General features: G+C 41.1%; 1 protein-coding gene across 3 annotated transcripts in view; it reads left to right on the top strand.

Annotated features, from left to right (window-relative positions):
* The window catches only part of LOC126210641 (uncharacterized), a 279,682-nt gene extending 255,319 nt beyond the window's left edge, over positions 1-24,363 (top strand). For 2 of the 3 annotated variants that reach the window (XM_049939960.1, XM_049939962.1), the window contains 3 exons: positions 890-1,249; positions 19,029-19,280; positions 20,245-24,363. In XM_049939960.1, coding sequence (XP_049795917.1) covers positions 890-1,249; positions 19,029-19,280; positions 20,245-21,673 — 2,041 coding nt within the window. In that variant the 3' untranslated portion in view covers positions 21,674-24,363. The remainder of the gene's footprint in view (positions 1-889; positions 1,250-19,028; positions 19,281-20,244) is intronic. The other variant, XM_049939961.1, reaches the window with a different exon arrangement.
* Positions 24,364-26,105: the final 1,742 nt, after the last annotated feature.

Here is a 26,105-nt window from a genome sequence, read left to right on the forward strand (position 1 = left end):
AAGTATAGCGTCATTGGCAAACCCCATCCCCCTTCCCTCTTTTTTTGTACTTTTACTTTCTTCAGTCTACCGCTAGTATTAGTCATTTTGTGATATTTTAATGTTCAGAAGTGTAAAATTATGCAATTCACAAAATGAAAAAATTGTAGTAGTCTATGACTATAATATCAGTGGGTCACAATTGGAATCAACCAACTCATGCAAATACCTGTGTTCTTTGCCTTGAAGGGATATGAAATGGAAAGATCACATAGGCTGTGGCAGACCTCTGTTTATTGGTAGAATACTGGGAAAATGCAATCAGTCTGCAAAAGAGACTACTTACAAAGCACTCGTGCAAGCCATTCTAGAAGATCGCAAAAGTGTTTGGGACCAGTACCAAATAGGACTTAACAGGAGATATTGAACGTATACAGAGAAGGGCAGCACAAATGGTCACAGGTTTGTTTGACCCATGGAGAGTCACACAGTGATCCTGAACAAACTGAACTGGGAGACTCTTGAAGATAGATGTTAACCATCCTGAGAAAGCATACTTACAAATCTTCAAGAACTGGCTTTAAATGATGACTATATGAATATACTAAATCCCCCCTACATATCTCTCCGATAGGGATTGGGAGGACAAGAATGCACACAGAGGCATTTTAACAATTATTCTTCCCAGGCTCCATACATGAATCAAATGAGAAGAAACACTACCTAATAACTGGTACAGTGGGATGTACTGTTGCCATGCACTTCACAGTGGTTGGCAGAGTTCAGATGTAGATGGTGGAAGTATGTACAGGTATTTTAGTAGTAGATGTGAATGTTGGCTTACATTGTCTTCTGCTATAAGTAATTATGAGTACTCTGCTTTCTGGCACATGAAATTTTCTTTCTACAGGCACGTTCCTCGTCTGGAGTATTTAAACATAACGGACACAAAGCTCAGATCACTCCCGAGGGATCTCTTCCGTGACACCAGAGACTTGAAGCATCTGCTTGTTCAAAACAATCCTAACTTGAGATCTTTGGACAATGATGTCTTCAGAGATGCTAGCAAGCTTGAGGATGTAATTCTGGATCGGAATGACATCAGTTCACTGGACCGAGATGTGTTCACACACCTGACAAATGTCAAGAGGCTGAACCTTGCCTACAATAAAATCAGGAGTCTGCCTGAGGGGATCTTCAGAGATAACCGTGAACTACAGGAGCTAGGGCTGTCAGGGAACCCATTGCGCATTACGGCAGATACAGCAAGGTAAGTTTCTCTGTTGTTTTCTCGAAGTTTTCGACTTAATTAATATTGTGGAGAAGGATTCCTGAAAGAACAACTTTTTTGAGAATTGGGTCTTAATAGTATAGGATATTGGCAAGTAAACACCCCCCTCCCAGTTCCTTAAAGAATTCATCTCCCATGTATAAAACAGACTGAAACATCTGATTGGTTTACAAATGAGTTAATGTGTTACACGTTTCATGTTAAGCCTGTAAAACATTTACAGTGAAGACGCAAAAAATCAAATTATGTTTATTTTATTTGTTTTGGATTATTCACCCACAGCCTAATGAAAAAGTCGAAACCAAAACTGGTAAACCTCTTAATACGAGGTGTGGCTAGAAAAAAACCGCACTAGTACTGGTGAAACAATAAAACGAATGCAATAAGGCTGAAAGTCGCATGGCCTGTCACGTGACTCTCGCTCCGCCCACTGCTCGAGTTTCATCTGCCTCCTGCACTCAGTCTGCCCGTGGCGTCTGTTTTAAGTAGTTGACGTTTTGTCTGTGCGTCGGAAAATGTTGAGTGTACAGAAAGAACAGCGTGTTAACATCAAATTTTGTTTCAAACTAGGAAAATCTGCAAGTGAAACGTTTGTAATGTTACAACAAGTGTACGGCGATGATTGTTTATCGCGAACACAAGTGTTTGAGTGGTTTAAACGATTTAAAGATGGCCACGAAGACACCAGTGATGACACTCACACTGGCAGACCATTGTCAGCAAAAACTGATGCAAACATTGAAAAAATCGGTAAACTTGTTCGACAAGATCGCCGTTTAACAATCAGAGCAGTGTCTGAGTTAACAGGAGTTGACAAGGAACAAGTTTACCGATTTTTTCAATGTTTGCATCAGTTTTTGCTGACAATGGTCTGCCAGTGCGAGTGTCATCACTGGTGTCTTCGCGGCCATCTTTAAATCGTTTAAACCACTCAAACACTTGTGTTCGCGATAAACAATCATCGCCGTACACTTGTTGTAACATTACAAACGTTTCACTTGCAGATTTTCCTAGTTTGAAACAAAATTTGATGTTAACACACTGTTCTTTCTGTACACTCAACATTTTCCGACGCACAGACAAAACGTCAACTACTTAAAACAGACGCCACGGGCAGACTGAGTGCAGGAGGCAGATGAAACTCGAGCAGTAGGCGGAGCGAGAGTCACGTGACAGGCCACGCGACTTTCAGCCTTATTGCATTCGTTTTATTGTTTCACCAGTACTAGTCCGGTTTTTTTCTAGCCACACCTCGTATGTTCATTTAAGACTTTTTTGGCAAATAGTGTATAGTGTCAAACTGGTTTGGTAAGGATTGATCATAGCAAAAGTAAGGTATAAAAATAAAGTCATAACATATAAAACTTTGAACATAGCTGCTAAGGTTCAGTGACAGTGTCAGAATTATATTGTAAGAAATAAGCCCTCGGTCTTGTTGCAACCCTTGTTCACAGTACGAGCAGCCCTTAGCGGCTCGCCACCTCACAAGTGTTCATGACGTCGCCTTTCCGGCTTAGATCTTTTTTAATATGTGACTTGTAAGTACTGCATCTTTTCCAGTCAGTACAAACTTTAACTTTATTAATGTACTATATACCTAATGTTTTAGTACAGTTAGTCTAATTCTGAAGACGATGCTCATAGTAGCGTCGAAACCAGGTCAATTTTGACTTAATATTTGTGACCGAGGGCTTATTTGTTACAATATCATAACATATAATTTCACGCAATATTACAATGTTAATTTTATAATTTACACTATGGGTATTTTACAAAAGATTAAGGCATTTTATTATACATTTAATATAAGTAAGTGAACAAACAAAGATTAAAAAAGAACAGTGTGTGTATTTGAAAACAAAAATATCCTTAAAATATTTCACATTAAGATTCTGGTAGCTGTAGTAAAAAAAGAGGTACTTAAAGAATGATTCTTATATTTGAAAAATGTTTAACCTTAAGCTGTTTTAGATTTGTGTGAATCAGCTTTCCACAATGATGAGTAGGTAAAACCTTTGCTTTTATGTCACTTGAATGTCAAACCTTTGAGAATATAACATAAAGCTGCCCATGCCTGAAAACTGGTTTCTAACAGAAATATTCCTACTGTGTTCACTGTTTGACCTTTGGAATTGTTGGTCATCATGGCAAAAGAATCCTGTTATAACGTCAAGTTGAACACATATATTTCAAAACGACACAACACGTATATGTCACTGAGCAAGTTGACAAAGCAAGACATGTGATCAAGGTAACATTCGAATGAACACTGAGTTGTGTGCCCTAAAACACTAATAATCATCATCATCCAAGTCCAGCAGCCGATGGCTGGCTGGCCGCTTAGGTGGCGCGGTTGCTGCATGGCTGGCAGACAGCGCCACACGTAGAGGACAGGTGTAATTGCGCGGCGGTACTTTGACTGATCGGCGAGTCATAACACTTTTCCCCCCTTTAAATTTTTTGCACAGGTCTTGATGGAGGTGGCCTGTAGATTGGCGTTGTTTGACTGGCCGTAAAGTCTGGAGGAGGAGGCTTACCATACAGACGGAAGTGTCCCCGATGATAACGGGTCAAGATGACAGGAGACGTAGGGGCCGAATCTGCTGGGGCTCCATGCACCAATCTGCCCATTGCGGCAAGTCCAGTTGATGTAACAGGAGGCGTGGGCAATGTGTTGGCATCCGTAGGAGAAGGAGGCAAGTAGATTGGCTCCGACAGATGATGGTCATCCGGTTCCTGCATGGGCACATCTCCTGGTGGCATCCGTTCTTGTACTGGCACTGAGATGACGGTGATAGGGCTGCGTTGTGAGTAATGAGAGATGCCAAGATCCCAAGTGTCAGGTAGAGCCGAAGGTGGTGTAGCGGCATTCGGAACAGGCGTTGCCAGCACACGAGGCCGAAGTTGGTCTGCATGATGCACTGCAACACCCGTGTCCGTCTGGATTTCATACAGACGTCGGCCACGGTGTTGTAAGATGCGGCCCGGACTCCATTTTGGCCGCCTGCCATATCCCCATACCTAGACAAGGTCGTCGGCGGTGAACCGGCCAAGCGAAGGCACCCGCGGCTGTGAGGTGAAAGGCCGCAAAAGATGAAGTAGCGTGCGGGGTTGTCGGCCATGGAAGAGCTCAGCCGGGCTGTGGTCGCCAATAGGGGTGAAACAGTAAGAAGCCAGAAACTGGAGAAGTGCATCATCAGCAATAGAAGAAGTCAGGAGTTTCTGCATCTGAGCCTTAAATGTGCGGACCAGTCGTTCAGCCTCACCGTTTGATTGAGGATGGAACAGAGGGGTCATGACATGCATGACGCCATGACGAACATGAAAATCCGCAAATTCAGAAGAGGCAAATTGCGGACCATTATCAGTAACAAGAGTAGAGGGAAGGCCTTCCAAAGAAAAATGCGGGCGAGAGCACTTGTGGTTGCCGCGGTGGTAGGCGACGTGCAACAGACAATGAAAGGAGAGTAGGCATCAATTACGAGGAGCCAATAAGTACCTAAGAAAGGTCCCGCGAAGTCAGCATGAATGTGCTCCCAGGGCATCTCAGGCGAAGGCCATGGTGACAAAGATGATTTTGGGGCGGCGGCCTCTGACGCATAAGGGCCGCAGGCAGTGACCATGTGTGCTATTTCAAGAGTCGATGCCAGGGCAGTAGACATGATGGCACGCCAGAGATTTTGTGCGAGACACACGCCAGTGCCCTTGGTGAAGGAGGCGCAAGACCGAAGCACGCAAAGACGCAGGTACCACAACACGCGGCGAAGCATTGTCAGTGGAGAGGAGGATAACACCATCCCTAGCCGTGAGGCGGTAGCGCAAAGTGTAGTAGTTCCGCAACGGATCAGAAGTCTTAGCGGACGGGCGATCTGGCCAACCCTTCTGAATACAGCGTAAAACCCGGGAGAGGGTAGGGTCAGAACCCGTAGCAGCCGCCAGCCGGTCCCCGATGATGGGGAATCCGTCCACAACCTGCTGCTTGGCAACATCCAGGTGGAAACACAAAAGTTCATCCCTATCGAATGTCAGATCAGGACCCATGGGAAGGCGAGACAGTGCATCAGCATTCACATGTTGAGCCGTTGTGTAGAAATGAATCTCATTATTGAAACGAGACAAGTAAAGAGCCCAACGCTGGAGGCAGTGTACAGCCTTGTCGGGAAGTGACGATGATGGATGAAACAAGGAAATAAGTGGTTTGTGATCCGTAACAAGATGAAATTTGGATCCATAGAGAAAAACACCAAACTTATGACGAGTATAAATAATGACCAAAGCTTCTTTTTCAATTTGAGAATACTTTTGTTGGGCATCCATGAGCGTTTTGGAGGCATAAGCAGTGGGTTGTTCAGAGCCGTCAGAAAAACGGTGCGCAAGGCCTGCACCGACACCATATTCAGAGGCATCCGTGGCAAGAACAAGATGTTGGCCAGGTCGATAAGTAGCCAGGCACGGGGCCTGTTTCAGCACAGTCTTCAATTTCTGGAAAGCTGCATCGCATGATGCGGTGCAGTGAAAAGGTACGTTTTTATGCAACAGGCGATACAACGGCTGAGCCACTGACACAGCAGATGGTAAAAACTTGTGATAGTATGCTATTTTCCCCAAGAAGGCCTGCAGTTCCTTAACAGATGTAGGGCAAGGAAGGGCATCGATCACAGCGACAGTTTGTTGAAGCGGACGAATACCATCCTGAGAGAGTTGAAACCCCAAGTACGTGATAGATGCCGGAAATAATTGTGATTTCTGAAGATTACACTTAAGACCGGCAGTCTGTAAGACATGAAAAAGTGTGCGGAGGTTCTGAAGATGTTCTTCAGTGGTGGAGCCAGTGACAACAATGTCGTCCATGTAATTTATACACCCGGGGACAGGGAGCAATAATTGTTCCAAAAATTGCTGAAAGAGAGCAGGGGCACTGGCAGCCCCGAATGGCAATCGTTGGTACTGATAGAGGCCGAAAGGCATGTTAAGGACCAGAAACTGCCGGCAAGCAGCGTCGAGAGGAAGTTGATGATAAGCTTCTGACAGGTCAATTTTAGAAAAATACTGGCCTCCCGCAAGTTTAGTGAACAATTCTTCAGGTCGGGGCATAGGGTAAGTGTCGATGAGGCATTGCGCATTTACAGTGGCTTTAAAATCGCCACAGAGACGAATATCACCATTGGGCTTAGCAACGACAACGACAGGAGAGGACCACTCACTGGAAGTGACAGGAAGCAAGACTCCTGAAGTAGTGAGACGATCCAGTTCCCATTTTACCTGATCACGAAGGGCCACAGGAATGGGCCGAGCCTGAAAAAACTTAGGCCGAGCAGTGGGTTTGAGCGTGATATGAGCTGCAAAGTTGTTTGCACGGCCTAACCCAGGAGAAAAAAGGGACGAAAATGTTATCAACAAGGAACCCAATTGAGCATAAGGAATAGCATCAGAGACAATATTGACAGAGTCATCCATGGAGAACCCAAAAACGCAAAAGGCATCGAAACCAAAAAGATTCTCTGGGGTACTCTGGTCGACCACAAATATGGGGACAGTGCGAACGACGGATTTGTAAGATACCTCAGCATTAAATTGTCCCAAGAGAGAAATCTTCTGTTTATTGTACAATAAACAGAAGATTTCTCTCGTGGGACAATTGCCGAGTGACAGGTGATAGGAGTGGAGAACCCAACTGAAGATACGTCTGAGAATTAATTATAGTGGCAGCAGAACCGGTATCCACCTGCATGCGAACATCCCGACCAAGGATTTGGACAGTGAGGAATAACTTTCCTGAAAGGGAAGAAGTGCAATTGACAGACAACACAGAAGCAGAATCAGCATCACGGTCATGAATATCATGTATGTGGTCGGATTTGCAAACGGCAGACACATGACCTTTCTTTTTGCAATTGTGACACACGGCCCAATATTGGGGACAGTCCTCCCGTGAATGTTTCGTAAAACACTGCAGACATGAAGGAAGTTGCCGGGGGTTTTGCTGCAGTTTCTTAGAGGGTTGTGTACGGTTAGGCTGAGGCTGCGCGTGGGAGAGTGTTGCGGCCACGTCGGCCGGCGGGGACGCACCGCACGCGTCGTCAACAGTGCACTGAGGTTGTATTTCCCCGACGTCACCCCACGCCTCTATTTGCGCCCCAGTGGTGCGAGAAATTTCAAAGGAGTGCGCGATGGATAGGACTTCATCTAGAGTCGGATTTGCCAACTGAAGGGCACGTTGCCAAACTACTTCGTCGGGCGCCGACCGGATGATGGCATCCCATACCGTGGAATCGGCATAGGATTCTTTGTGAACGTCAGTAACAAATTGACACTTTCGACCGAGGCCGTGAAGTTCAGCAGCCCAAGCGCGATAGGATTGATGCGGTTGTTTTTGACAACGAAAAAAAGGCAACACGAGAGGCTACCACATGCATTTGCTTTTGAAAATAGACAGACAGAAGTGAGCACATTTCAGCAAAGGACAAAGACGCAGGACCTTTCAAAGGAGCCAATTGTGACAACAACCAATACATTTGAGGTGAAATCCATGAAAGGAACAGAGACTTACATGTTTGTTCGTCCGTGACATGAAATGCCAAGAAGTGCTGTCGAAGACGTTTTTCATAATCAGACCAGTCTTCCACTGTCTCGTCATAAGGAGGAAAAGGAGGTATAGACAACGACGAGAAACATCCCGCATTTGATGCTGAGATGAAATCGCGAATCGCCGATGTTAGAAGCATTTGCTGTTCAATGAGACCTTGCAATAGTTGCTCGACAGTAGCCATGGAAACATGTGGGTCAATGATGAAAAGGAAAAATCCACTACCTTGTTGCCAATTGTTATAACGTCAAGTTGAACGCATATATTTCAAAACGACACAACACATATATGTCACTGAGCAACTTGACAAAGCAAGACATGTGAACAAGGTAACATTTGAATGAACACTGAGTCCAAGTCCAGCGGCCACTGGCTGGCTGGCCGCTTAGGTGGCGTGGCTGCTGCATAGCTGGCAGACAGCGCCACATGTAGAGGACGTGCGTAATTGCGCAGCGGCACTTTGACTGATTGGCGATTCACAACGAATCCTTAATGGGAAACTGTTGTTGCTTAAATATGAAGCATAATTCAGCATTGGAACCTGCCTTTTCTCAGATTTAAAACTATTTCTCCTGTATGAAAATCAGTAAGAATATCTGCATAAATCACATTGTCTTTTATACTTTCAACAACCAATCATATGCTGTTCCATTATCCCACATTTCTGTTAAAATGTCATTGTCCCATGACTGAGTTCAAACTTTAAGATGTAGTTAACGTTGCTTTAAGCCTGCAGGATTGTTGGTATTTAAAAATTCCAATGGGAAGTTAATACACTCATTCATGTCTTCCACTTCAATTTCATCAGTATTTAAGATAATTGCAGTTTTTCCCTGGAAGTACAGAGAAGTTTAGGTTGTTAAGTTGTATTATATGGCTATCTGCTGCAACTTGTAGATTCCCATCTGAAGGTCACCTCCATTCTCTGGAATCATTGCTAAGTCACTCTGAAGCACAAAAGAAACTGGTATGTAAACAGGCAGAATATGGCAATGCAGTCGGCAGTGCAATCCTACAACTGTCAGATCAGTTACCACTGCTACAATGGAAGGTTATCAAGGTTTAAGTGAGTTTGAATGTGGTGTTATAGTCAGTGCTCGAGCGATGGGACACAACATCTCCGAGGTAGCAATGAAGTAGGGGTATTCCTGTAAGACCATTTCGTGAGTGTACTGTGAATATCAGGAATCTGGTAAAACATCAAATCTTCGACGTTGTTGTGGCCAGAAAAGGATCCTGCAAGAACAGGACCAATGACAACTGAAGAAAAATGTTCAATGTGACAGAAGTGCAACCTTTCCGCAGTTGCTGCAGATTTCAGTGCTGGGCCATCAACAAGTGTCACTGTGCAAACCATTCAACGAGACATCATTGATATGGGTTTTCGGGGCCGAAGGCTCACTAGTGTATCCCTGATGTCTGCACGACACAAAGCTTTACAACTCACCTGGGCCCCTCAACACCGATACTGGACTGTGGATGGACGGAAACAAGTTGCCTGGTCGGGCAAGTTTGTACTGAGTGAATGGACGTGGACGTGTAAGAGTATGGAGACAATCTTATGAATCCATGGATGCTGCATGTCAGCAGCAGATTGTTCAAGTTCATGGAGACTGTGTAATGGTATAGGGTGTGTGCAGTTGGAGTGATAAGTGACCCCTGATACATCTACATACGACTCTGACAGGTGACATGTACATAAGCATCCTGCCTGTCACCTGCATCCATTCATGTCCATCACACATGCTGACAGACTTGGGAAATTCCAACAGGACAGTGCAACACCCCACAGGTCCAGAATTGCTACAGAGTGGTTCCAGAAACACTCTTATGAGTTTAAACACTTCTGCTGGCCACCGGACTCCTCAGACATGAACATTATTGAGCATATCTGGGAAGCCTTGCAACATGCTTTTCAGAAATCTCAACACCCTCATAATATAACGGATTGATGGGCAGCCCTGCAGGATTCATGGCGTCAGTTTCCTCCAGCACTACTTCAGACATTAGTAGAGTCCATGTAATGTTGTGTTGCAGCAGTTCTGCATGCTCACGGGGGCCTTACACAATATTATGCAGACGCACCAGTTTATTTGGTTCTTCAGTGTAGTATCATAATTAGTCTAGTGTCATGATCTAAAAATACTCCTTTTTTTAACTTGTTGTAGGAAAGTTCTGGTAGAATGTAAATACTTCTGTATTAAAGAGCACCTCTCACTGAAAATCAAAAACACTGGGTCATCGATAGGCATACACAAAATGGAAGAAAACTTGGTCGGTCTCTCTCTCTCTCTCTCTCTCTCTCTCTCTCTCTCTCTCTCTCTCTCCCTCCCTCCCTCCCTCCCCCTCCCCTCTCTCTCTCTCTCTCTCTCTCTCTCTCTCACACACACACACACACACACACACACACACACACACACACACACACACACACATTCTCTCTCTCTCTCTCTCTTTTTCTCGTTTTGTAGATATTTAGGTGGATTCTTCTAAATGAGAAAAGGAAAATATCTAGAATGTTTAAAATTGGTTACTCAGATAGTGGCCAAAATTGTGCATAAGATTGCTCATGCTGGTGGCACTGCTGACTGTAAACAACTATTTCAGGTGTTGCAGTCATACCACGAAGGTATTTTCAGTGCCATTGTGGGCTTCACTGTCAGTGTCTGGGCGCATTGCCTTAGACTAGGCAGCTACGAAACAATACTGCGACAAATTCAGCAGAGCGTACGTCTGAGGCCCACCAGTGCCTTTTGCACTACAACCGTAGAAGATTTACGGGTGATTTTGGGATGTCATGGTACCGTACAGGGCAGCATTGTATTCGTTGGGGCATGATCAATATGATCGCATGTCTGAGATCAAAGGAACTCGTATTAAGGGTAAGAGATCTACGAGTTTGGAAGTTATATGAATGGCAGTATGACTGAGACACTAGGAGCACTGCAAGGCATGTGTCTCCATGTACCTAGGCATCAGGAACAGGATCAAACTGTGCAACATTGCCAATACTTGAGGTATGGTGCACCTATTAACAGATCACAGTCCATATCCCACACACTTGCATCGGATGGGATGTAATAACACCCAATATGTGAATGTTGAGAGGAAAGTTTCACTGATTATGTCATTCTCAGATGCCCCATTTCTCAGGTAGAGAGAGACTGAAGACAATTAGACTGCAATCTGTGAATAGTTGTAAGTGACCAAAGCTTGTGAACTACAATCAGTATGATAGTACATCAAATATATAAAAGACAACTGCTTAACTTACAGTCCAGAAGAGAAAGAGTGCTATGGCCACTCACATGTATATGCATAGACTTGAGGATTGGCAGGGCGTGCACGTACCGATGTGGGTGATGTAGAATAGATAGCAACAATACGTGTAGAAGTAGTTATAGCTGTAGTTAATCAGCAGACTTAAAGCTATTTTGAGGCTGCCAGTATAAAATATCTAGTAATATAAGCTGGAATTTATTCATTGGAACCTGAGTTAATTTTTTTAAATTGGTTCTTATTTTTCAAATGTTCTGTTTTATTTCTACAGTAATGTTACCAATGGTTGCTGATAACATGATTTATTCCTACAGACATAATGTAAGACATTGTATGTCCCCATGATTACATCATCTTTGTTTTTAACAATATAGATATCTACATATTAGTCCTGTATATTTTCTTCATTGTTTTTGTAATTGCCAAAAAATCTGTTTCCTTTTCTTGGTAACTTTCCAAGTTCCAATAGATCATTTTTTCTTGTTCTGTTTCATGCCTATGTTGTCTCTAGTAATCAGTTGTCTTTCAGAGATGCATTCTGCAAGTACATTGATTCACATTTTCCTGCGGCTGGTTCAAAGTTAGCTGCAAATTGTTTTATTGGACACATTTAGATTACATTGATTCACAACAAACTCATTTTGGTGGAATTGCCATTTTTGAGTGATCCTGTTGAGATGTTATAACTGTTGTAGTGTACTTATGTCTATGTATTTTCTATGTCATATTACATTATACTGTACTTATGTCTAGGTGGAATGACATCTATAATGCATCGTGATCTGATTTTTCTGTCTGGTAGTATGTTGTTGTTACTATGAATCATTTTGTTTCATTTGTATTAGACTTTTAGTGGTTTTATATAGAATATTTTGACAGTTGTTTGACAGTTTTCATTCCAGCTAAATCCATCTCTTCCAGCATAACAAATTTATACAAATTATACTGGTATCTGAAACAACTGAGATTTTAAAGAACAACCTCTCTGTTATAGAAAAATATATTCTGTGGAAGCCTCTGAAATTGTAAACCTCCTACAGCTTGCTCTATTTCAAAATTATTTTAAATATGACAAGAAAATATACTCAGAAGTAGATGAAATAGCAGTGGGGAAACTGTGTTTCAAGCACCATCACATATATATTTATTAACTCACTAGAAGAAAAATTTTTCAGCTCAAACTGGCCATTTCTGAAGATAATTATCTATCACCAAATAGACAACACAGTACTACTGAGAGATGGAGATAATACTGACTAGAAACAATTCATCGGCAATTTAACAGTTACCATCCACAAATAAAATATTCATATGAACAGAGCAGAACAGATCCATAAATTTTCTCGACCTAAAAATAAGCAATAGTAATAATCACCACAAATTCAAAATTCACAGAAAACCTACAACAATGGACATAATTATAAATAAAACTTCATGTCACACAAATTCCAATAAATATGTATATTTCAGGTCAATGATCAATAGAAATATATATTTACCTCTCAACACTAATGCTACACAAAATGAAACAACAACACTACAGTAGTAGCACAAAGAAATGATTTTAACCCCACCACAGTGCTAAAATATATTTAGGAAGGAGAAATTCTGATCTCTGCCATGTTCAGGCAATGAAAGAATTCATTGACAACAGCCAGGATTCAAACATGGGTCTCCTACTTACTAGGCAGGTACATTAACCATCTGTGTCACCTTGGTGCAGTGGTTAGACACAACTTTATGGACTATCCGAGCACACCTCTCCCCTCAGTCCAAATTCCCATTTGCTCCACACTACCAAAGTAACGTGTCGTATCTCTTTTTCCTCTGTTTACTTATCGCATCATATGAAGTCCTGCACGAGGTCAGGCGAAGAGTGCTCTGCGCTGAATGATCATATTAGTCTTAGATTACATGAACAATAGACAATGTCTGTGACAGGTAAACTGACATAGGGAAGAGAGAATGAAAATGAAATCAGGCCAACCAATGTACCAACAACATAAATAGGCCACATATTGGACAAATTAATCACTTGCTAAAGAATACCAAAAAAACTTGTGTTTCATACAAACAACCTGAAAACAAAAATAAGACTAGGACAAATGAGGTCCCCATTTTGTCTAATCCACGGATTTGCAGTTTCCTGTGATGACTGCACTCCATTTTATATCAGACATACAAGAAGAAACTTTGGAATCAGATTTAAAGAATGTACAAGAAAATGTGACAGTAACCAATCAAGTTTTACTTAATACCTCAAAAGCAAAAATCTTAAGACAGAACAAATCAAAAATGCTTTGTAAATTCTACATAAAGTACACAAAGGTCATGCTATTAACATCTTAGAAGAACTGGAAATTAACAAAAAAATATCCAGATGACATCCTTAATGAACAAACAGATCTGAAACATAAAGTGGTTCCAATACAAAAGTAACTACATGATTCATGATAACACACCAGACTGTAAACTCACTCCAATATGGATTATGGATGTCATTCCACCTAGATCTCGTCTGACGCAGTTCCCAACAATCAGTCTTTCCTTCTCATCCCATACAGTAAGTCTCCCCTGACCCGCGGTTCTGGGTGACTTTCCCAAAATCTACCCCTTTTCCAAGACCTCTCCTGTCCTTTTCCTTCACACTACTTCTTACCCTTTCAACTCTTCTGCCTGAAAGCTTACCAATCACAACAGTCTTTTATGTGTGTGTTCTGCTGCCACTTGGTGAGTATTTTTTATCTATTCAACTAAATAAGTTCAACAGAAAATACATAGACATAAATATACTTATAACAATTATAACATTTCAACAGGATCACTTGAAACTGGTAGCTCTGCCGAAATGAGCTCATTGTGATTCAATGTAATCCACATGAATCAAACACAACAATTTGCAGCTAACCTAGAACTATTGAAAGAAAATGTCATATTTTGACCTTCTGTATGCTGTGGGCTCAATAAAGATGTAGTAATGTTTATTGAGTCCTTGAGTGGGATAATGGTCCATCACAGATAAAACTGGTGTTGGGACTGCCATCTATGAGCTTTGGCAACCACAGTTCATAATTAACCTAGCTGAATAGGGTACTGCACTTCCTCTGCTTTCGGTGTTCTATTAATCCTCCAATACTCGGTCCTCGGAGCCTCATCTGCTAGACAGACTACACCATGTTAAGGTAAAGTTGATATTTGGATGAGTGGGGTTCTGTATTCACATCATTATTCCTGTAACACCTGACTATTGTCTGTGGCAACATTAATTACACAAAACACAAGATTTGCTAAATGGTTGATGTCTATACAATCAGGCATTTTGGATCATAAAAAATATCAGTTATTGACAAGTACGTGAGAATTTTAGGCTTTCTCCAGAGATTTAACACACACACACACACACACACACACACACACACACACACACACACACACAAATATGCATGCCTACAAAGAGAAACTATCTGCAGATTGAACAATGGAGACTCCAGGTAGTAGTATCAACAATGTAGGGAAAAACAGATTGCTGTTTACCGTAAAGGTAACACATTAAGTTGCAGACAGTCACAATTAAGAAATTAAATGACTTCAAAATTTCGAATAAGAACAACTATTAACTGTAGAATGGAATGGTGACAATGAAAATTTGTGCCGGATCAGGACTCTGTGAACCTGGATTTCCTACATATCTCGAGTGGTCGCCTTACTATTTGGCTATCCGTGTACGACTCATGGCCACAGCCAAACTTCCATATGTCGTTAACCGTGCGTCTACAACCAGTACTCCTACATCCATTATGTATATTCCTGTACAGGTCAGACATTTTACTGGAAAGTCACTTGCCCGGTTTTGGCAGATAAATACAATATTGCAGTGAGTGTGTTATTCTGATTACAATGCAAAGTTCGTTTGGACATGCATCATAATCAGAATAACACAGGTACTGCAATATCATACAATTAAGACATTTACACATAAGCTTTTAGCTATAGCTTTCATCATTAAATGAACAACACACGCCATTTGTTCGCAAAAGCAAGCACACCTCATGCACACATGCCTACCAACACTGGCAGCTCGGGCTAGAATGCAGTTATCAAGTGAGATGCAAGCAACAAGGTGGGGAAGGGGAGGAAAGATAAAGATCAGTGTACAGTTGGGAGGGGGGGGGGGAGAGGAGCACTCTGTGGTAGAGTGCACAGGGACTAGAATGCCCACAGATGCAGCATCAGGAGGTTGTGTGGCATTGAGGTGGTGAAAAATGAAACGAGAAAGGAGTGGGAAAGAATGGGCAGATGTCTCGGCAGAGGGCAGAAAACAATGAGTGTGGGAGGTGAGAATGGGGAGGATGTGATAGGACAGAGGGGATGGAAACTGGTGGGTGGTGGGTGGAGGGTGTGGGGACAGATTATTACCTTTGGTTGAGGCCAGGATAATTATGGGAGCAGAGAAGGTGTTGTAAGGATAACTCCCATCTGCACAGTTCAGAAAAGCAGATGGTGGATGGGAGGATCCAGATGTCCGGGGTTGTAAAGCAGCCATTGAAATCAAGTATATTATGTTCAGCTGCATGTTGTGTTGCAGGATGATCTTCTTTGCTCTTGGCCACAGTCTGGTGTTGGCCATTCATCCTGATGGACAATTCGTTGGTAGTTAAATTAAAGCAAAAAGTTGTGCAGTGGTTGTAGCAGAGTTGGTAAATGACATGGCTGCTTTTGCTGGTGCCCAGCCCATGGTGGGGTAGGATAAGCCTGTGACAGGACTCTAATAGGAAGTGCTGGGTGGGTGGATTGGGCAGATCTCAACCTTGGATCTTCCACAGGGATATTATCCTTGTGACAAAAGGTTGTGACAGTGAGCAGAATAAGGATGGACCGGGATGTTGTGGAGGTTGGGTGGGTGTGGAACACTACTTCAGGAGGGGTGGGTAGGATCTCAGGTAGGTTGTCCCCCATTTCAGGGAATGATTATAGGTAATCAAAGTTCTGCTGAAGAATGTTGTTCCAGTCTGGGACGGTATTGGTTGACGAAGTGGGCACTCCTATGTGCTGGTTCTCGGAGGTGGTGGAAGGATTGTGGTGTGAGGGAAATGGAATGGGAGATCTCTTTGCAGACTGTTTCGAGGGGAACAGGAGGTGGTAATGTCTGTCTGTGAAGGCCTTGGCGAGACCCTCAGCATACTGGATAAGAGACTTCTTGTCACTGCAGATGTGCCATCCCTGGGGGGCCAGGCTGTACGGGAGGGATTTTTTGGTGTGGAAGGGATGACAGTTGTCGAAGTGCAGGTGATTGGTAGATTTGTTGCAGACAGAGGTGTGGATGGAGCCATCGGAGAGGAGGTGGTTCAGTGTCTAGGAAGGTGGCATGCTGCGTTGAGGATGACCGGGCAGAATGGATGGGAGAAAAGATATTGAGGTTGTGAAGGAGTTAAGATAGGGTGACTTGGCACACCTCTCTTCTCCTACTCGTGCTCTCTCTACCTCTTCCCTATCCCCTCCAGATTACTGATCCTGTCCCACGTGATAGTTGCACTCTGGCTCGAGCTGCTGGTGTCGGCAGTCATCTGTGCGTGAGGTGTGCTTGCTCGTGTGAATGATTGACGTACGTTTATCTTTTTCTGCCGAAGGCTGTGGCTGAAAGCTGTAAGTCTCTTTTAATTGTGTCTACGTAACTTATCATCTGTACAGTAAGCTGTGCTCTATCTTTTCCTACATTGTTGATATCTGCAGACTTATACTGGGATATGCGTGATACTGCTAAATAAGAGACAGACTTTGGAACCACAATGTCACCACCAATACAGTTGACACAAAGGTTAGGAAACTCGAATTGTATTTGGCAAAAGGGAGTTCAACCAATCCAATTATCATTTTCCTTCATTCCAAAAAGTCTCTTACGGTATTGTTAATGGTGCCACACCTGTTTGTGTGTCACATACTCTTCCAACCTGAGTGTGTTCTCCACCTCTTATGACATCAGTGACATTGACACATTTAACTCGAAGCTCCCTTGTTTTGATACAACAAGAAACATTACTGTCACAGCTATAATATGTATAGTGTTCACTCTGTGCTAATCAAAATGTGAACATAGAAATTTGCTATCAATAGAATATTTACTGTTCTAATAATTGAGTCATGGTTTTAGTATACACCAGTAAACTGCTGGTGGCTTGTGAACAGTTGGTATTACGTAAGTAATTATTATTCATGTTTGGATCCTACTGGACCACAATAAGGGGCATTTCCAGAGTTTTATTTTATTTTTTCTTTGTACCCACATTACTTTCATTGTCACAGAATGTTTTTTTTTTTTTTTTTTTTTTTTTTTTTTTTTTACATTCATCAGGTCAAGTTGTTCCTGTCTTATTGGTTTTTTTTTTCCGCCAGTCCCAGCTGTCCAGTCATGAATTTCCTGCCTGGCATATCTTGGCCTGTTACTCTTCCTTCCTTCAGGCCATATTTCATTGCTTCAATCCATTTTATTGTTTCAATTTTAGTTTTGCCGCAACTTTCATACAATTCCACGTCTGTCTATGCAGTCTGGTTGGTTACAGTCTTTTAATATGTTCATAGAATTTTAGCTTTTTTTTTTCAAATCTGAATAAATGCTGGTGTAATTTTCACTTTCTTTATTTGCTCTTAATCTCTATGTTCCTTCATCAGAATAATTCGGACTTAAAATTTTTCTGATTACTTTTTGTTCTCCCAATTGGATTTCAATGGTGTCTCTCTTTCCCTGTTTGGAATGTGTGTTTCAGTCCCATAAACACACTCTGGTTTGATGAGTGTCTTGTAGTCCCTATGTTTTACGTATTTTGTAGTACATACGTTTCGTAAGTGTTGTAGTCATTTTGTGGCAATGACTTTCATAATCAGTCTTTTCCACGACAATCTCATGAATGATTTTGTCTAAATTTTTGAACTGAGAAACACTCAATTTTTGTCTGTCTCCATCTCTGCGCCCCCCCTCTCTCTCTCTCTCTCTCTCTCTGTGTGTGTGTGTGTGTGTGTGTGTGTGTGTGTGTGTTTAGAAGTTTGGCTGCCAGGTTGGTGTTGGACATGTATATTTTATTTTATTTATTTATATTTTTTTTCTCAAATTTTATTTGCAGACCTGCTGTTTCTTTAAGAATTTCTATTTGTCTTTGTGCTTTTTCAGTGCACTGACATAGAACTTCTACATCATATGCGAAGTCTATCCCACCCAGTATTGGTTCTTCCTACTTTGACTGGTTCATTGATTGTAAGCTAAGATTTTGCTCAGATTACTTTTGTTAACAGCTGAAAAATAATGGGGCAATTCATTCCCTTATGTCATTCATGTTTTAATTTCAAAATGTAAGATGTCTTCGACAAATTTTACCTTATTTAACATGTCACTAATAACTGCTGTAATTTTGATATCCTTGCCTTATTCTTTCAGAATTTGGAACAGAGACTTACGATCCACTTAGTCATAAGCTCCCCTTTTCTCAATCTACAATGGTACAGGCTACATTCTTATTACAATTTGATGTCAGAGAATTAGTTTTACTTATTCATTTTGCAGAGGATCTGTTTTGTCTGAAGCCTGACTGATACTCACCAATTTTGCATTAATGATGTTGCTGTTCACAGATCAGGAGACATTTGTTATATTTTGTAGTTTCCGTTGTGACTGCTACAGCATGGAGGAAAAACAAATATATGCTTCTTATATTACTGTATTTTCCTTTTTCTTTTTGCACTCAGCTAAGCACACTAATATTTTGTCTGGAAAACTTATTTCAGAACTGGCAATAAGAGAGTTAAGATGTTTCGAGATTTTTATTTTACATTTCATAATGTAATTTCTATTTACATCTGGTGCAAGAGACATTAATGGCAACTGCTTTTGTACTATGTTTGCAGGGACCTGCTGAGAAACAATGCCAAACTGCGAGTGCTTCTGATGCGCGACTGCAAACTGGAGGACCTTCCGACTGGCCTTCTGAGAAATGCGTCGAATCTGGAATGGCTGGACCTGTCGAGTAATGACATCTCACAGTTCCCCTCAGACTTCATTCAGGATTGCACGAAGCTGGCCTATTTAGGATTGGCCTACAACAAGCTTAAGGTTCTCAGTTCAGATGTACTGCACCAGCGTGGTGGATCTCTTGCAACGTAAGTGTGCCTCTAATTTAGTTTTAATTGACCTGTCTCTTGGTATCAGGCTAACTTCTATCCTTGTCTATTATATACTACTTCTAATCTCTATGAATCACTGTGAATGATTCCATTCTTTGAATTTACTTCCTGAAATATATCTTCATGGGATGTGGTGATCATTGTGATGCCTCTCTTGTCCTTCCATTTCATCAGCATCTGCTTGCTCCTATATACTGTTGAGTATTCACCCTACTTCAGATTTTTTGTTTTCTTTTCTGTTTGACTGTATTGCACTGGCAACTTTAGTGTTGTTACCCGCTGGCCATGGTGGCCGTGCGGTTCTAGGCACTTCAGTCCGGAACCACGTGACTGCTACGGTCGCGGGTTAGAATCCCGCCTCAGGTGTGGATGTGTGTGATGTCCTTAGGTTAGTTAGGTTTAAGTAATTCTAAGTTCTAGGGGACTGATGACCTAAGATGTTGAGTCCCATAGTGTTCAGAGCCATTTGAACCATTTGTTCTTACCCCTTAGTTTGCCAATCAAAATGGAGTGGTATACCAGTTGTTAAGATAAATGCAATAACTGTTTCCAAACATATTACGAGCAAGCTCCAGTACAGTTAGACTAGTTAGTTTCTCTTCAGCATAATGACTGCCATAATTCGTTACCTTATCAGTATGAACAGTGAAAACCTTGTAACTAACTGAGAATAAATTATCTTGACTGATGAGGGGTACTATCTGGTGGGGAAAGGATTGAATAATAGCATTGTAGCACCCGTGAGCCTGAAACTCATCATTCTCACTAGTTAAAAGTTGCAGAAGGCTGTGAACAATAATATCCATCCGTCCCACTGAGAATGAGGTTGTTACAGGTGCATATACCCATCGTGCCAACTTGATGGCTAAAACTCATTCTTGCTATTTGCAACCCTAGGATCCAAAACGGAAAGTTTGTAATTTTCTTTCACCTGTTACAGTTTGGCACTTGAAGGCAACCCTTGGCGCTGTGACTGCAACCTTCTGCCCCTGGCCGGCTGGGCCACGTTGAGAAAAGATGCGGTACCGGGACGGCCCAAGTGCAGCTCCCCACACGACGTCGAGGACGAGCCCCTGCAGCGCTGGTTCCACAGCAAAGACGCGATGAAGTGCGGTGGAGCCACCACGTCGCTGCGCACGGACCTGAACAGAGTACTGTCTGTGGCTCGTGCCATCGCCAAGCAGGGACCGAGCTTCTTCGCAAACCTGCTCCCCGTCTCTGACGAGGAAGTCGGTTTCACCGCTACAAATTACTTTTCGTACGCCATGGCGGCCCGGACCGACGCCGACGTCGACAGCGTGGTGTGGCACTGGGCGCGGTTCCTCGAGAAGGTCCTAGACAGGCGGCACCTCCGCTACAGCAAATTGGTTGCCGAGAAGGGCATAGACCAGATCGGCATGGACAGGATGCTGCTGCTCAGCAAGGAGACTGAGAAAGATCCTCTGAAAGTTAACATTGACGCCCTGGTGGATCCACTCACAACCACCACCTCGAAGCCACCGGCAGCCAGAGCTATCGAGCGGCCACTGAGGCCAAAGGGCTTCGAACCTCTTGTGAATTTCACTTACATTGTGAATAATGTCCCAGAGAACATTACAAAAGTAGTTGACGACGGTATTGAGGAAGAGCTGAAGATTCTGTTCGGAGTCATCAATGGCACTAATGCCACCAGCCCGAATGCTACAGCAGCCAATGCGACAGCATCGAACTCTACAGGTAATATCACGACTGGCTCCCCAAACACTACTATTGCTGCCACAAACGTGACCCTGGCTCCTTTCTTGCAAAATAGTGCTCCTGTCACAACACCACCTGCAAGACTGGCACCTGCCGTTACCTCCACTCCTTCTCCATCCAATCTGTCTTCTGTAATGGCCATATCGACAAGTACACCTCTTTCACCTAACGCTTCCATTGTGATGCCTGTCAACACGATCCCAAATACGACCTCACTTGTTAACGGTACTTCTCCCGATAACCGGAACGTAACGAACTCTACTTCGTCCCTGGCAGGTCTCAATGCGACTGCTGCATCTGCCAATGGCACATCGGTGCCACCGAAGAAGCTGAATGCCACAGAGCAGGTCGTGGCTGGCCTGCGTTCTGAGCTTCGCGAGGTGCTTTCCACTCTGCTGCTGAGCATCGATCGGGCAAAATGGGATGCGGCGTACCAGAAGTCCGTCAAGGAGGAAGAGGAGAAAGCTAAGAAATCACCGCAGCCGCCAAATTTTGCACAGCAACCGAAACCACCCACTGCTGAGATGAACACGAGGGTTGCAGGAAGCAGTGCAGAAAGTTGTGTATTGATGCAACCTCGACTTACTGTACTTATTGCTTTTCTGACTCTACTGGCCCATCCTCTTGTGTAACTGCTCTGTAGAACTGAGCATGCAATAGCCAGCTTTTGGTATTTCAGCCACAATTTAATATAAAATTCGTTTTCATCATCTGTGTGCATGTCATTGTCTTTATTCCTCTTTCACTGCTTATGAATTGAAAATTCAGGTGTACTTTGCCGAAGGATGTCCTGGGAACAGTTGTTTCTTTGAGTGGAATCATTTAGGAAAAGCTGCCTGAATGAAATTCTAGGTGCCTGTGAATGACTTCTGGCTTTATGCATTATATCTAATCCTTTGATTTAAAGGATTTATTTATTAGGAAAGGAACATAAACAAGCAGCAACTGGCAGGCTTCATATTCTATCCAAAGACCTATTTCTTGAAATCAGTGCCAACTGCAGTACATAATTGACTGAAGAACTAATTTTATTATTTAATGAATCACTCATGAGTAAATAAGAGATCAGGTTTGATTGCATAATATTGGATAACAGACTTCATTGTTTGATTGCTTGGCCTTGTACAATAAGGTAACTTCTGTTGTCGAACTGCTTAGTTACTGCATGTTGAAGGAAGTTGATGTTATGCGTAGACCGCTCACTGTTCAATTGTTCACACAGCAGTGGCTTGCAACCTTATCAAGAATGAAGCATGTACAGTTTCTTGTGAACATAAATGCTGTACTATAATAATTGTATGACATATTGTAGCACATCTTTGTTATTTGTGCTGAAAATATTCCATGAAAGGTGCTTTGTTCATAAATTACTTAGTTATTACTATTCAATATCTGTGTTGTTGTTGGAGAACTTCCAAATGTTAACACTGTTTGAGAAGTGTGTCTTGGTGTTGTAGTTCTGTCTTTCCCATTCCCATTTGCACAATCCCGACTTATTTACATAGATGTGTTGTAATAGAGAGCATAAACCACATAAGAAACTTATAAAAGAAATTTACATGCTTTGAGGCAGTGACCAAAATCCAGCAGTAAGGAGTTGAGAATGTGTGTGTGCATGTGTATAGGTGTGTTGCACGATTTTGTAGACTTAACAGTATTAGTAAATGCATGATGCCTGTTACATGTTTTAGATTCTTTACTTGTTATTCAATAAGCACTCCTACAGCTTTTATATTTTTTTTGTGTTCTGGATATTTTTAAATATTATATGGAATGAGAGAAACTAGGTCTTGATGTAAATTTTTGATACACTTGGAAATGGTTGAAATTTTTTTGTTACATATATGACCTCCTCCAGGAGGCCTAACACTTTCAGAATTTGTTTGACATTCAAATAAACTTTGGAGCAATGAAATTTGGTACTATTTGTCTCATTATAACTGGGATGTTGGTGAAGCATCAAACTTTATTCAATTATTATATAATTAAAAATGATTTTCCATTGAATTTGATCTGATGGTCTGATTAAATTCGGGAGTTTATATAGAAATAATTCGAATTTCAATTAAAGAAACATTTCATTTAATATGTATATACCTGATATGATTAAATTTAATATGGTTCACTGCTACAGAAGTGGATGTAGTAGCTTCTACTGTCTGTTGCTGAATAATGTGGCCCATTCCACATGCCTGATGGGCGATGGCTCTTCTTTGTGAGACTCTCTGTGAACGAATTAATGTTAAAACACATGTAACTGTTATTGCACATTCAGATAGGTACTTAAAAGTGAGAATAAGTTTGTTGGGAAAAGGAGTGGGAGTCTCAAGTTCCAAAGGTTATTTCTTTTTCATATTTTTAAAGTTGTAAGAATGAACCAATGAATAGTGGTAAATTAAATTTAATGATTGCTTCCACTATCTATTTCAAAGCTACCTTCAACAGATACACCTCAAATATAACACATACATTCTTCACTCACATTATGTTCCTTCTGTTTGACTTACAAAATCACCTTAAGGTAAAATTTCCTGGAGATGGTAACATATGAACAAAATAAGAAACTTACAGGAAGGTGGTCAGAGCAGCTACACTTACACAGAATATTCTACATGTTACTGTAAAATATTTCCCACATAGTTTTCCATTACATTCTCTCCCTCCCCCCTTTTCCAAATCCCTAGCCATTATTCCATTAACTCTCTCTCTCTCATCTCAGTGCTAATTATGTTATTTCAGAAAACTACAAATTAATCATTTTCTGAATACCCTGCCATAGACCTATATGTTCATGCATGGTATTGTACTGAGATGAAATAAGAGGTGTTGACTTTTAGGATTTATAGTATATTTTGTCATTCCCTGTTAATTGTACAGGAGAAAGATATTTTTTATGTTAAAGATATACAATACTCATTTTAATGTAAAAGACTGTAAACCATAGCACTTACGAAACTATGCGTTGTTTGCATGTGAATCTTGCCTCTTTTCTGTTGCTTTGTTTTGTTTTGTTTTGTTGTATATTTGGTTAATTCTAAAAGAGAAAAATTTGATAACACTTTTAAGAAATGATGAATATCAAGTGTCTGATGTTTACATTCCTCACAGTGATTGAAATATGACAAAAATTAAGCTAAACATTGTTTGAGACTAAGGGAGAATATGCAGTAGCTAATATATGGGACTGTATGCAGGTACAGAAATGGAAAATGAGATTTATTTCAAGTTGCAGGAACTTGTATCTCAAACTTTTTATGTTCACTATAATTGTCTCTTGATGTAGGAACTGGAAGATTGTAAAGATAAAGTTGTGAGGTTTTAATTTTTTTGTTTCCTGTGATACCTGACTTACCAGCCTACCTCCAACTCTTTTATTGAGACAAGTGTCACAAATTTTTTATTTCACAGGATCACATGTTTGTGATAGTATTGAAGCGGTTAATGTCGATGTTAACAATTCCTGTGACAGTATGTTCAGAAATTGTTGACAATATTTCATGAAATCTTTTTAAAAAACTAAGAATAAATAAAATATTTTTATGATTTCAGAAAAACTGTGATTTAAAACAATCTCAATCAGAACCACATAAAACTTTGTATGTTTTAGAGGTATTTGCTACGGAAGAAATGGGTAACCATTAGTAATCAAATATATTTTGGTTAGCAAATTTATTGGATTGTGCAAAAGGATTGATATACATTTTCAGCATTTCTCACAGCATTACAAAGGAAGACATTTTTCTGTTGTTAAATGTTATTGCCTATTATCATTTCTGTTTTCCTGTTTGTGGATATGATGTGTTATGAACTGCAAATATTTAATACTCTCAAATTGAAGTATTTTCATATTGTATTGCATTATATTGAACTTTTCTAAGCAAATGCAATTAAAATTGGTGGATTTCTTACTGTATTGTTATATTTACAAACTTTAAAGTATATCTAAAAATTTTAAAATAGTTTTTCATTTAAATATACAAAATCGTCCAGAATCCTTTTATACATCTTCTGTTATGAACTTGTGTTTGGCTTTAAAATAAGAATTTGGGGATTACTATCAATGGATCTTTGACACAACAGAGATTCATCACTGTCAATACACATTTGGGTGGAAGCTATATCGGCAAATTACTAACTGAACAGTTACAATCAACAAATGAGTGGCTCTGTGGGCATGTTTCTTACTAAAGATCCAAAGGGAAACGGAGGTGGTGTATTTGTCATAGTAGATAAGAAACTCAGATCCACTGAGGCACAAATTGAAGCTGCATGTGAGATTGTTTGGGCAAGACCTAGTATCAGGGATGAGCATAAAATGATGACTGCATCCTTCTATTGCCCACCAGCCTCATCTCCTGATGCAACTGGAAACTTCAGAGAAAACCTCAGTTCACTTGTACATATGTACTGTAATCATTGGCGGTAACTTTAATTTTCCAACTATTAACTGGGAAAATTACAGTTTTGCTAATGGTGAGTGTGATAAGACATCATGTGAGACATTACTAAAAGTCTTCTCTGAAAACTACCTAGAACAGTACTTAGGAACCCCACTCATGAAGGAAATATTTTAGACCCAATGGCAAAAAATAAAGATGACCTCTTTGAGGGTGTCCACATCAATACTGGTATCGGTGACCATGACGCAATTGTGGCAAAAAATGATTACCAAAGTACAAAGGACCACTACAACTAGTAGAAAGACATATATGTGCAGTAAACTTGATAATATGTACCCAGTACAATTGAGAGAACCTCCATGATAATAATATTATGTCACTGTAGAGAAACTTCTAAGGAAATGGGAATTACTGCATAATAGGTGTAAAAAAAAAAAAAAGCGTAGGGCTACAGACAGAGAGGAGATGCTGAATGGAAAGCATCTAGCTGTCAAAAGAACAATACATGCTGCCTTCAATCATTACTGTAGCAGAATATTGTCAAATGATATTTCACATAACCAAAGTTGGTGTCCAATCCCTAGTAAATGAGGCAGGCATTGAAACTGAAGGTAGCAAAGCAAAAAATGAAGTGCTTAACTCTATTTTAAAATGCTCCTTTACA

The sequence above is a fragment of the Schistocerca nitens genome, chromosome 10 (genome assembly GCF_023898315.1).
Source record: "Schistocerca nitens isolate TAMUIC-IGC-003100 chromosome 10, iqSchNite1.1, whole genome shotgun sequence".
NCBI classification, from domain to species: domain Eukaryota; kingdom Metazoa; phylum Arthropoda; class Insecta; order Orthoptera; family Acrididae; genus Schistocerca; species Schistocerca nitens.